Source organism: Drosophila pseudoobscura, chromosome 4 (genome assembly GCF_009870125.1).
Source record: "Drosophila pseudoobscura strain MV-25-SWS-2005 chromosome 4, UCI_Dpse_MV25, whole genome shotgun sequence".
Lineage (NCBI taxonomy): Eukaryota > Metazoa > Arthropoda > Insecta > Diptera > Drosophilidae > Drosophila > Drosophila pseudoobscura.
In genome coordinates this window covers 13239270-13252743 of record NC_046681.1, presented here as the reverse complement: position 1 = coordinate 13252743, position 13474 = coordinate 13239270, and the positions used below count along the sequence as shown (strand labels likewise).

Here is a 13474-nt window from a genome sequence, read left to right as displayed (position 1 = left end):
GCAGCAGGACGGACAGTAGATAGGACATGGACATGTGCATGCACATCTGCAGACGTCGCTGATTGCCTGGGCTCCCAATCTCAGTGGCCCATGGCCATTCCCCATGCCCGAGACCAGTTGGCAGCGTCAGCATAATTTCCTGATGCTAAATGCCAAACGCAGGACGAACAGGACGAACCAACGAGCCAGCCGAGCACTTAAGCCCATCCGCCGCCGTTTGCCATTCGACGACTCTCGACTGACCGACTGCCACCGCACCGAAAACTGGGGAAAAGTACGAGTAGATTGGGTCTGGGATTGGGCCAGGGCCAGGGCCAGGGATTGGGAGTAACCCGAATGGGAACAGAGGCGGGGGGAGGGGGACAGGCACAGTATGAGGGCAGAGGAACAGAGTGATAGCCAGCCTGCCTGCATGCCTGCCGTAGTTGTAGTTGTGGCTCTGTGTCATTGTCTCGCTTTGGGGCACAGGAGCACCAAGAGGGGGCAGAAGGACGGCGGGCAGGACCCACCAGCATCAGGGCAATTTAGAGAACGGCGCACACACACACACCGACACACCTGTTTTTGGGTAATTTATCTCGAAGAATTATTATTTCAAATATTTTGGCGGGCAGGAGGCGGGAGAGCCGAGAGATCCCAGAGAGAACACAGAGACGGGAGGGCGACGCACCGAAATAAAAGGATTTTAAAATGGTCATTTGATATGAATTATGCGCGTTGGTGCAATTACAGGAACTCCCAGACCCACACCCAGACCCAAGCCGAGACCCCCGCTGGAATCCCATACACTCGCATAGAGAGACCCTTAGCCATGGCCTCCACCATTCCTCCACCCACCCACTCGGGGTTGTGTGATGCCTTTTGTCTGACGCTGTGATGCGGTTGTCTGACGCTTAAAAGAGGCGGATCCTGCTCCTGTTTGGCTTGTTTACTGGCCTCGTCCTCCTCTGCCCTCCCCTCTGGGTGGCCGCGACTTGGACTTCATCGTTAAATAATTAAATCAGCTGCTAGACTAATATATTTCTCTTAATTGCGAGTAGCTCATGGCCGAGAGAGGGAGAGCGAGAGCCATTTGGCCACCCATTTGTGATTTATGTGCCATATAAATAGCGCCAATAGCTAATATCGCTGATGGGCTGCATATGCAGGCGGCTGTAATGGATTGGTATTGGGATTGGGACCCCAAATGAATGGCTTGCTAGGGGTTGTTCTAGGGTGCACATAATGGGAGCCATAAAGAGGCCAAGTGAATGGAAAATCTGCTAATATTTTGGGTTTTTTAAAAGAGTTCGAGTTTTTTTGTCCTTAATTTCTCTCTACTTTTATGAATCTTGAATTTGGCAAAACTTCTACTCAAATCTGAAATCAATGAAAAATCAACAAAAATGTTAAAAATAATTGCCGCGACACCCAGAATTTCTGTCCTCCCCCCGAAAATGTCCTGCCAAACGGGTGGAAAAAAAAATAGGAAAAAATTGAAAAAGAAGGAAATGTAAAAATAATCGGCAATAAATTTAGCAAAAGTGTCGAAAACGGCACACACACACACACACACACACACAGAAAGACCAGAAAGTAGAGAGTGAAAGGAGTGGAAGGAAGTCTCAAACGGGGCAGAAATTCGGCCACGCCAAGAACTCATAGTTCAATGTCCTGGGCAGGCGATGCCTGATGCCTGCTGAATCCTGCTGGCTTCCTGGGGTGGAAGCGGACTGGCGGCAAGGGGCAGGGGACAGGCGACAGGGGCCAGGTTCGGGTTCGTGGCAACCGCATTTATAATAAATTGAATTGCAATAACTCAACTTCAATCAAAAATCATAATTCATGGCGTTCGACAGGCCAGAACCAGAACCGAACCGAGGAGCAGACTGAGACGACGACGACGACGACGACTGGTGGCGAATCCTGAGCTCTGGTACTGGTTTTCGATCCTCCTGCTGTCCTGCCAAAGGATGTGTGTGTGTTTGCTTCCGTACGAGTATTTTCTTTGCTTTTTTAATATACTCTTTCTATACGGTATGATGATTTTTTGTAGAAGCTAGAACTATCCCTAGGTCTCGTCTTTGTGTGGACCTTTCTCGAGGAATCACTGGATCTTTCCAGTGTATCCCAACCTTCGGTCCTTGAAACCTAGCCTCCTTGTTGCTCGTTCTTTTTTTTATTGCCCCGCAAGTTGCATTGGCGACGCAGCCGAAAATTATAAATCTACGATTTGACATGAAGACGCGCGCACATGGTGGCATGGTGGCATGGTGGCGGCATGGGTGCGCTCTGTGTGTGTGAGGAGTGGTTGCAAGACATGGATTTATAGACGAAGACATAAATACAAGTGCCACATCGGAGCAGGAGCTGGAGCTGTAGCTGGAGTGGAGTGGAGTGCTCCTGCATCGAATCGACTGGCCAAAGACACTGGCAAAAACATTGAAAGTGCCTGGCCCTGGCCCCTCCCCCACCACTCGCCCCCGGCAAAGGCGGAACACGCTCAAAGCCCATAAATATCCTGCCAGTTTTCCTCCTGCAACCTCCCAGATCCCAGATCCTTGCCACTGGGAGGGGGAACGCATTTTAGGTGAAAATAATCACCGCTTCACATGAAATCATTTGGCCCAGAACCGAATGCCAAAAAGGAAATGCAAGCGGCGCCAAAATGGGATACTACCAGGGACCATCCAACCATCTCTCCAAGAAGAGTGAAATAAATTCAAAGTTCGCCCCCATATCAAGGGCAAACAAATCAAAAGTGACAATTTTCTGCTTTCTGTGTGGGCCGGCAGGGTGGAAATCGTTTAAATGATTTTTAGCCTTGATTTGTGGAGAACACAAGAGGAACGACCTTTTAATGTTGGAGTTCAATGTGTCCAAAGATTGTCCCAGCAAAAACAATTTATGAGGATCTCCCCAGGAAGTTACTCGCAGCAAAAGGCGATTTTGATTTGGAATAGTTTCTCTTATTTTATTCGGTATTCATGAATCATAAACATGGCCAAATAAATCTTTAACTATCAACAAAAGAAAGGAAAGATTCTACTGCTAAAAAGAAAAGTGGAATATTTTAGTGGGCAAAAGAAGTACGAAAAGAAAGAGCAATTTTGTCAAACTTCCGTTGGTTTCTTGAATGGCAAAAAGGACTTTAGTTTTTGCTCAACGAAGTCTGTATTCTCTACGATTGAAAAGGGGACAAAATGGAGGGTTATCAAAGGACTATAGCCCGATTGGAAAGGTTCCTCAAATGAAGTTAATGAATCTATAGACTTTAAAGTGTATTCTTTATGAAGCCTCCCACATATCGTTGCCCCCGCTCCAGTTTATCGCTTATTCTGTCCCTTATTCTGAAATCGTAATAATTAAATCCCTGCCAAAAAGTAAGGTTAGGGTAACGCACATAATGGCAAACAAACCATTTTTCAATGTTACCCAACTTTTAGCAAACATAAAATGTTATTACATATTCGTTTCTTTTTTTGTTGATACCCTGGACTTGAAGAGTTTGAAGGTATACGCGTACCTTAAGCTCTCTTTTCAGATGTAAAATCTTCAACAAATATATGTATATTAATCTTCTGGTAATCTTGTTTATTTCATTTAATTTAATTGAAATCAAAACTTGTCCCGTGGTGGCGTTCGATTTCAAAGATAATCGGCACGAAGAGAATTAGGGAAACTGCGAATATCATCCATGAGGCGTTGCACACTTGCTTGACGCCGGCTGCGGTTACCTTGGCGACTGTAGAGATCGCGTTACGAAGCGATTCCGGCACCAATCCTCCGCTATGCTCTCCAGCTGACTCGTTGTGGTTCTGCCGTTCATGGGATGTATTTTCCACTGGTTCGGACATTTTCTTTAAATTTTACAATTTTTTTTACTGTCTACCAAAAATGTCTTAATATTTGTAACAAAACAATTGAGGAGTGTTGTCAGAATTTTGTCGAATCCATAACACAAATGCTCGAATATAATTTAAAGCTCTAAGGTAACTTTGTGAGAAAAATATTAATAGTGAATTTACACAAAATACATCAAATATCTATCTATATATATATGGTATATATCTAATCACGGCTGCCATATGAAAAGGTTGGAATTCGCCAAAAAATAAAATAAAATTCGCAAAATTTACTACCTAATTATCAAAATATTTATCTTTCCATCTTAGAATGGTATATTAGTGTTAACGTCGTGTCCGAAAATGCATCCTTCTATGAGACTGGGTCAAACACTATTTATGTATGTCCAAAATCTTTCAAATCTATAAAATATATGGCCTGCAGAATTTTTAAAACTAGCCTGCCTTTGTTTTCCAATAAATTAGGTTTACTTAATACGTTTTCCAAGACGTATTGAAAGTCAATATTAAATTCAGGTAAAGCTGAAAATATAAGAAGCTGAAGTGGCTTTTGAGCGGCTTTTCAGCAACAATTTTAGAGAGCCTGGAGCCACTGTCAAAAGCCCAAAAAATGTATGGCCGTTACTCTTCTTTGTCTACTCTTCTGTCTTTGCTCAAAGGGTATCCTATAGTACTAAGACTGTGGAAACTTGTATTTTTTGCACTCAGTCTCCAAAGTATTTTAATGTTTATTTATATGTAGATTTTTTTGTTGCTGTATTATTGCAAAAAGGACGCGACCCCAAAGGGGACTTTTGGTCGAAAAGGTGGCGGATGTTCGTCGCCGGATTTCGGGATACTCGTATATTTTTTCTAGTGTCATAAAAATAAAAAAAAGGAAAGCCCAAGCCCAAGTACGCAACACCTTTGGTCCTGAAAGGACATTCAACAAAAGAGCAGGCGGAAGTAATTTACAATTTGGTAAAAGAAATGAAAATCAGACATAAAAGCAAACACAGAAGCGGGCAGGATCACAGGATGTGTCTGGCCGCGACGTAAATTGACAAGATTTATTTTCAATTAAAACAAGCGCAGCGCATTATCCTTTTTGCAGGAGTACGACGACGACGGCACGACGACGTGGCTGCTTCCAACACTTTTATTGGCAGGCAGCATTTTATGTTTCATCTCAATTGACAATAAATCAAAAGCAGTCGACGCATTTCAACATTTTGCACATTTTGGGGAAGAACATTTTATGCGCAAAAGGTGCCAGGAAGGGGGAAGGGACGCCCGCCTGCCACCCCTAAGCCGCAACCGCATACACAGCGGCAGCGTTGATGAATGACGAAGGACATGCACATGCAGGCCGAACCGGGCAGCAGGCAATGTCATGTCAGTGTGTGTGCGCGTATATACGAGTGTGTGTGGCCGCAAGGACACGCACAACGATTGGCTGCACGTCGACGTGCAATAATTTCATATGTCCTGGCGAGTAGCACCCAACAAAAGAAGCAAGAAAGGAGAGTCCCGTCCCTTGAAGGTCGAACGCGGATACCCTTTGCAAGCTTTTGCTGCAGATCCCCCTCTGCATTTCAAACATATAGGGGAAAACATACTACCCCATTTAAGAGTATAAAAAGAAAAAGAAAAGAGCCCGCAGTGGCAGAATGGTAGGGAGGCAGAGAAGTTGAGGTGGGATGCAGTGCAGCCGCCTCTCATTGTTGTCCCCGGTTATTTATGGCCCATTAAGGCAAGCGGCAATTGCACATGTGTTCTTCACACTGACAATCCACCGCGTGCGCCACTGCCACCTCCTGCTGCCACCGTGCCTCTCATGTGTGTGTCCTTCTTGTTCTTTGATTCGAACTGCTTTCGCTTTTAATTGTTTCGGCCCAAGAGAAAGCACAAATGTTAATAATTACACCTTCCCAAAGGCCAACTGCAACGCCTGATTCGGCATGAGTGTTCAAGGGGATGTCCCTTTGTCTAATAACCATAAGATATAATTCATTTCAAATCGTGTTTCTCCACTGGAATTTATGACAGTTCCCCATCCCCATCCACATCCCATCTCCCTGGCCCGCATTCACGCACGCAAAAAACAATTATGACTCTTACTCCTACTGCTGCCACTCTCTGAGCCCCATTCCGTGGCACATTTAATTGCCTTTGGCCAAAGGATTCGAATGGAGACATTAGAAAAATCTGTCGCCGTCAGGACACAGGACACACGTCGTTCTGCTCAGGCTGAAGGTCGTTAAAATGTTTGAATTACATGGCGAACGTAAGGCGGAAATGGATCCATGGATCGTGCTCTCATACAATGTGTGCTCTAGAAGTTTATTGGATTTGACAGCAGAGACAGCTGGTAGTAAGCCATTGATTGGCCAGGAATGAAATGGATACTTGGCCTGAAGAGGAGGCTGCAAAGAACAAGCCAAAAATCACGATTATTTTAAGGAAACACTCCCAATACTCCCTATAGCCAAGTCCCAACCTATCACAGTCCTGGGAGCCCCTGTTACGCTGTTCAAATCATTGCTAAATGACAGAATAAATAACAAAGTAAATAAATTTGACCAAGAGACAGCGACTCGAGGGACATAAGCCACTGCAGTCTCCAGTCTTGCAACGCTTTGGTCTGCCCCGTCCTGTTGCAGGACACAAATTTATGCGACAACCAAGTGTAGCGCAAGCTGCGTTTCACTGTCGTGACACAAGGATATACCCAAGACGGCGAGCTGTCCTATGCATTATCCTTGTCAAGTGTGTGGCCAGGAGACAGACAGTCTAAAGGAGCACGTCAGAGGCACTCCTTTGAAGATTTCTTTAGAATGAAAACATGCTCCAGGCTCCATTCAGCTTGTATATCGATCAGGTACATCCAGATCAGAGCTAAAATACAGACTTTTATTGAAATTAATCCCAAAACTAATGGAAATGGATAAAATTTACCATTAGAAGGCTGTTCGGGTAGGTAGTCCTTGCTTTCAGCCTCCTTGGCGCTGAATGTTTAATTCTGCCAGCTGAAAAATGCATAAATACCATTTTAATTAGAAAATTAGCTGAAAATATGCAGCTCACGTTAATCGCATGACATCGTTGTCGTTGTTGTTGTTGTTGCAAAATGGAGCTACCATTGCCAGGGCGAAATGGAAAAGAGGTTGAACCTGCTGGCTGCTGGCTGTTGGGTGCGGGGTTCGGGGTTCGGGATGCTGCTGGGAGCTCATGCAATATCCAGGAGATGCGACAACAACCGACTGCATGGCTCTGTTCTGGTGTGTCCTCGCAAACCCATTGCCTCGTCCTGACACTGGAAATCATTGCCACTCGCTGGAGTGGCTTTGGGTTCCTGCCTCTGTGCTGCTCTCTGGCTGTTTGTTGCGACAAATGCCGTTATAATTATTTATACCGTAAGCACATTTTATGGTGTCGCAATTTTAAAATGCAATTAGAAGCGCTCACTCTCCCGCTCTAGTATAGAGCTCCCCCTCCAGGGGGGGCAGAGTGCCAAAACAAAGCGAAAAAAGGGAATCGGAAATGTAATAAAAGGTTAGACGGGAAATTGTAATTCTTAATGGAGTTTTGTCATTTTAGTCCAAAACGCAAAAAAAAAAGGAAACCCAAATAAGGATGTTATGCGGGCATCACCTGGAGCTCTTCCACTCATCCCAGGTGTATCTACCACTCATTGGCTTGTATCTTTATCTGTGTATTCCCCACTCTAGCACCTGTATCTGCTCTGCTCCTGGCTTATTGGGTTTCCTTATTGAACAGCCGCCACACACCTTGGCCATATAAAAACTCATCTCTCCGCCAGCGGAATCGTTCGAATCGAATCGAACGAGCGGCAAAAAACCAGCAGCTGTCGCGATTCTGGAATATTACAAAATATGTGTACAGTATGTTGCAATTTTTATATTTAGTGAAACTTACATACATTTTCGGCAGTGTTCCTTTCTGCTCGTAATGTTGTGGACATCTGGAGGATGATTGAACCAAATTTTACTATAAATTTGCATACAATTTGGTTGGAAATTGGGTAGCGGCCTGTGTTTCATTCCAAAATATAAGGTATTTCTGTGAAATATCAAAAAAATTGAAACATTTGCATTAGAAATGAATTTTTAAACCCAATTCCGTACCAAAATCTATCGCTTATTGAGTTCCAAAGCCAAACCCTAGCATTTCTCCTCTCAGTAAATGAAATTTCTTTTGTCTAAAAGATTCCAGGCTCCGTCCCAACTACGACAAACATTTATCGGCTGCGGTCGTAAACCATTTGCAGCAATTATCTTCGCTAAGTTCGTTCGATGCCTTCGGGGAAATATGCGGCAAATTAATATGGGATGGGGCCCCCCTGCCGAACGTAAGGAGTCCCGTAAGAAAACCCTTTCTCGCCTGCCGAATGCTGCCAATGGGTTTTTAAGCGCAAGTTTTGCTTAATTTATAACGAGGATTACAATAAACAAACTAATCTACGGCAATAAACACTAAAAATCCCCCGAAAAACTGCTGTCGCAGTAGCCGAAGCCCACGACAGGAACAGGACCAGCAACAGGACCAGGACCAGGACCAGGGACAGGGACAGAGACACTATCACGGGGCAGGACTCTTGGGCATTGGATTTGCTGCGTCTTGTTTTTTTTTTTGTTCTTTTATAAGTTAAATCGCAGGGAATCCTTTGGCCTTTTAAATATGCCATTTCCGTTGTGAGATTATTTTTCGATATCGTATGATTCGAGATGTTTACGAGTGTCCAGTGTCCAGAGGGTATCCCGGTCCCGGATGCGGCTGCAATGACCACCACCAGATAGGCATCGTCAACCCCATCGCCACCACCATCGCATCTCTGGACGGGCGGGCGGAGGGTTAATGTGCGTGCTTCACCCGCTCGGGCCCTTTTTCTATTAACAATAAATTTGTAGGATTTTTTTTTTCGACCGCAATGAGGTTCTGTTTAAGGCTGAGGTGCGGAAGGGACATTTTTCAAGGAGAGATAGAAGAGACAAGGGAAACCCGCTCAGATTTCATCAATCTGAAGCCCATAGTTGTGGTTTTGTCATTGCAGAAAGGGTGTTCCCTCTTTATATGTATTTATTTTATTTTAATAATCAAAATATGTACAGAAAGTACATTGCAAACCCTTTTCTAACTTTGTTTGCTGCAATTTTCCTTCAAGAAACTATAATATTTTCCATGTTTTATAGATCCCGTTCCCTTCTAATATGTAATTATCCAAATGCAATGCCTAGAGAAAAGTTTAGAGGCAAAGCTATCTCTTCGTTCCATCATAGATAGGAGAGTACTTGTGTGTACTAAACCCATGACCAATGGACCGATGGACCATGGGACAGGGATTGGGATTGGGATTGGGGCACAGATGAGGGACAAAACAAATCGACAAAACGGGATGCGATGCGCGTGATGCCCAAAAGGATGCCATTAAGGACAACGGTTACAATCGTTAGTGAAGCCATTAGTTTGTAGCGCCAATATGCGAAAATCACACACCCAGAAGGACACATGGGGCAGGCAGCGTGTGGTGTGGCGGGGGGGGGGCAGAGCGGGCGGACAATGTTGCAGAGTAAGTGTATAATTGCAAGTGGCACACACAGCTTTTTCGGGGCAAAAAGCGAGATATAACATGTAATAACTTTGGCAGGAGAGAGACCCACAACCGGACACGGGACATGGGACATGGGAGATGGGACGGCACAGAAATGTCCATCTTCCACTAATGTGTCCCGGGCTTGGATTGGATACGAATCTGGACAGCAGGATGAACGGAGAAAGAGAGTCCGGAGTGAGAGTCACGAAGTTGGCAACGACAATGGCCCCAGCAACGAAACAATAACAATAAAACAAAGGCCGAGGCCACTGGGCAACGGGGCAACGGGGAAACGGGTCTGGCAACCAATGTACGAGTAACTGAAAATAATTTCAGGGATATTATCGCCACCGTCGGCAGATGTCCCAAGTGCGATATGAGGAGAGTCCAGTCGGCTCTCGATGTGGAGTTGGAGCACAGCTAAAGGACACGGTCGCATCAACATAATGTCTACTTTACAATGTGGATAAAGTTGCAAAGAAAACGAAATCACATCCATATCGTCAGAGAGAGAGAGAGCGAGAGAGCGAGAGAGATGGTGGGAGGGCAATCCACTCAGCCCACACCTGGAACAAAACTCCGGGAGTGGAGTGCGACAGGACATCCAATTGTCTGATGGTCGAATCGAAGCACAACCCCCTTTGGAGCACTCACTGGCCACTCGCACGCCACGTTGCAATAAGTTACCTCTGCCTTGACCATTACGACGATGCCACGGATGGTGCTGCTCCCTGCTGCCTGCCTGGGTCCTGGACACTCTCCACTGGCATGGCACAGCCGGAGACAAATCCGAAATCCATACTCGTAAACAAATGCAACTAATCGCCGTTCATGTTGAACGTGTTCACGGCTAGGCAAACGTGAAATTGTGGTCAGCCACAGTTCCAGCTTCCACAGCCCACATCCACATCCCAAATCCTCATCCACTCGTGGATATTCCTTCCACCTGCAGCATCCATTTTGTACGGGGCTTATGGCTTTGATTTTGATGGCAGTTTTTAGAGTGAAACAAGCCAACATCTAGCCCAGCTTAGGCCACAGATGAATTATGGCTTAAATAAACCAAGACATGTATACAAGGCGAGAACGTTGAAAAGCCTTGGCTTGGGTTTTTCTTTATAAATTATAAATTACTACGTTATTCGCTGTTCCAATTTCCCACAAGCAAATAGACTCTCTCTCCGTGCGAATGACAGGAAAGACTTCTTCACACTTTTCTTTGCCAAGAAGGCCTTGAAATTAGTTTCTTATATTCGATTTACGGTTTTGTGCCACGAAGTTGGATATATTCCATTAGTATTCCTGATTTTCAAGGGATAACAGCTTGGTTTCTATAATTCCCAGGTATTATTTTTTGTAAATTTGATTTTCTCGTAATCTAAATTTCAAATACCACAAGTTAAAATGTCGACAGAAGACTTGGACGGCTGGGACGATTTTGAAGCATGGTTGGCTATGCAGGATAGCAAAGATGATGCTTCGAATGAAGATGCCGCGGATCGTGAATGCCTTCAGGGTATTAGCCAGCAGAAGGAGGAAGAAGAGCTTGAACAGCGCAAGAAAATCCTGCCAAAGGCCGCAGATGGCTCTGACGAAAGTGATATAGATGTGGCGGAGTTTAACGACCCCTCTCAGATGACACTAGAGCAGTTGGAGAAGGCACAAAGAATATACTTACGCCGCTTGAAGCGCGAGGAATCGAAGGAGGGAACGTGCTTGAAGCAGGAAGAGTGTCCGGAGCAGGAAGAGTGTCTGGAGAAGGAAGAGTGTCTGGAGAAGGAAGAGTGTCTGGAGCAGGAAGAGTGTCTGGAGCAGGAAGAGTGTCTGGAGCAGGAAGAGTGTCTGGAGCAGGAAGAGTGTCTGGAGCAGGAAGAGTGTTTGGGGCAAGAGCGCTTCCAGATGCGTCGCAAAAATCTGAAGCGCCAGCGAGCAATTAATGATCGTACCACTGCCCTCCAGCGCTTGCACAACGAGCGTCTTCAAAGATTAGAAAAGAAATCGAATGCCCAGCGCCAGAAGGACAGAATCTGCAAATGGATGGAAGATGACCGCCGGGATCGGGCTAAGCTCAGCAATAAGGACAAAAGGCTTCCGCAAGTGTCGAAAGTGAGGCTAAGGGCATCAGATATCTACTCGGACAACTCCAGCGATTCGTCCTCGCCAAATGAGGCAGACGACAACGAAAAACGCCAGCCCATGAATGCCAGTCCAACATTGCTCAGCACTTTGGATCAGCTCAACAGCGTGATGCTTAAACGGAGCCAACTAATAAGTTTTGTCGACAAGCCCATATTCGGGCAGACGGTGATCGATTGCTTTATACTAATGCCCAATACCAATCTACGGTCGACCATCTACCAGATCACTGGCCTGGTTCACACGGATGTGACGTACCAACTGGGACACAAGACAACGGATTACCAGTTGAACGTACGTCACGGTAGACTGGAGAGATTGACCCGCTTGGACGCCGTTTCCAATAGTCCAGTACCAAATGTGGCATTCCGAAATTGGATTGATAACTGTGAGAAGGATAACTGGATCCTGCCGGAGCTCTCGCTGATCACGAAGAAGGAGCAAGACATCAAAAAGGCCACCAATTACATTTTTACCGAAGACGATGTGGCCGATATAGTTAAAAAGAAACGCGAGTCGGGCCTGAGTCAGGAGAAGGTCGCTGTGCGGAAAATACGTCTGATCGAGGAGCGCGACTTGGCTCTTACCAACAACGACCACGAGAAGGTCGTTCGCTTGGACAAGGAGATTAAGGAGATCGACCAAGATCAGGATCAGGACAAGGCGAATTTCGGACAGAAGGTGCCACGATTCGGGGGTTCATTACGTAGTGGCCTTACCCCATATGTTCCAAAGAATCCAGTACAAAAATCGGAACAGCGCCGTGAAGCCGCTCTTGTTCCAGCCTTGTCGCGTTGTCACAAGCATACTGGGCCATCAGATATACCGCGTCCTCAAGTCCCTCCTGTGACTAAGACTCCGCATATACCGCGATTGCCTCAAACAGCTCCTCTGCGCAAAGGCATCTCAGCTGCTCCTCGCCGTCCACGGCCTTTGCCTGCCAAAAGATGCTTTCCTGAGAGTGCTCCCAAGCCACTAGATACCGGTCTGGAGCGCTACATAAAGCGCAAATACAAGAAAAGTGCCCTGGGGAAACGCAGTCCAGAGCCCGTTGCCGAAGTCCCTGAAGTTGTGGCGCCGCAGGAAGCGAAGAAAGATGCCAGCCTTTACGATTTACACGATTTTCATGTGGACGTAGATACCTCGGTGTTAGGTAGGTAGTATAAGAGAAGCAGGATATCTATATGCTTGTATATGCCTTGCTTTATTTGTAGCTCCTTTCGATTCGCTGTTTGGAAAAGAGGAAAGTCCGGATCCAGCTTTGGAGTAGCCTACAATTTCAGCCCAGATGTATAATAATATATGCTTAATCTTTAATAATATTACCAGCTTTTCAATACAGAACGAGAAAATAAGGTTCCTTCACAGTTCTCCCGCAGTAGATGCTAATTGAACAACAATTAAGCCAACAAATAGACACAACTCGTCCTCTCTCTCTCTGTCTCTCTCCTTCCAATAGACACGCCGCAGCCTGTCAACACTGCTGCGTGGTTGCGGTGGGACGCTGCTCCGAATCAACCATTCCATTCCTGTGACGCCAAAAGCCTGTCCTAATCCAATCGAGTGCGGTTGTTAGGCAATTGGGGGACTGGCTTCATGGGCAGTCTACAATGGGCGTTGTTTTTATACACACTTTTAATTTACTGATATTTCGCCATTTCTTTGGAAGCGCGATTTCGATAATGGAAATGAATATCGATAGCCCTATCGAACCTTGGAAGCTTGGAATGTTTGCCGATGTCGCTATTGGAAAGGAGTATCGATAGGTAGAACGATCGATAGTTGTTTTTCCATGCGCTTGAGCACGCGGCTTTTTTTTTATTATTTGTGATTTCGCGTTTAATAAACTTATAATAATAAGAATTACCCATGAGTGATTAGTGTTTAAATATGTTTTTTA

The 13474-nt window shown here is 45.5% G+C and overlaps 1 protein-coding gene and 1 long non-coding RNA gene across 6 annotated transcripts; one reads left to right on the top strand and one right to left on the bottom strand.

The window, feature by feature from the left end:
• Positions 1 to 4546: 4546 nt before the first annotated feature.
• LOC26534180 (uncharacterized) lies at positions 4547 to 13469 on the bottom strand. Of its 3 annotated transcripts, none has more exons than XR_004469171.1 (5): positions 12901 to 13469; positions 7764 to 7907; positions 6912 to 7703; positions 6783 to 6853; positions 4547 to 6722 (listed from the first exon to the last, which is right to left on the bottom strand). It is a non-coding gene; the product is annotated as an uncharacterized lncRNA (long non-coding RNA). The 3 variants fall into 3 exon arrangements; XR_004469170.1 differs by lacking the exon at positions 12901 to 13469 and adding an exon at positions 12294 to 12425; XR_004469172.1 differs by lacking the exon at positions 12901 to 13469 and adding an exon at positions 12294 to 12425 and having other exon boundaries at positions 7768 to 7907.
• Positions 10642 to 12896, top strand: LOC4818097 (RNA polymerase-associated protein Rtf1-like). 3 transcript variants are annotated; one of them, XM_015179852.2, is made up of 3 exons: positions 10642 to 10782; positions 10838 to 12727; positions 12789 to 12896. In XM_015179852.2, exons 2-3 carry the CDS (start codon positions 10843 to 10845, stop codon positions 12842 to 12844), a joined length of 1941 nt encoding a protein of 646 aa, XP_015035338.2. In that variant the 5' UTR covers positions 10642 to 10782; positions 10838 to 10842; the 3' UTR covers positions 12845 to 12896. The 3 variants fall into 3 exon arrangements, with proteins under 3 accessions (XP_015035338.2, XP_033235863.1, XP_001357277.3); XM_033379972.1 differs by having other exon boundaries at positions 10744 to 11181; positions 11254 to 12727; XM_001357241.4 differs by having other exon boundaries at positions 10745 to 12727.
• Positions 13470 to 13474: the final 5 nt, after the last annotated feature.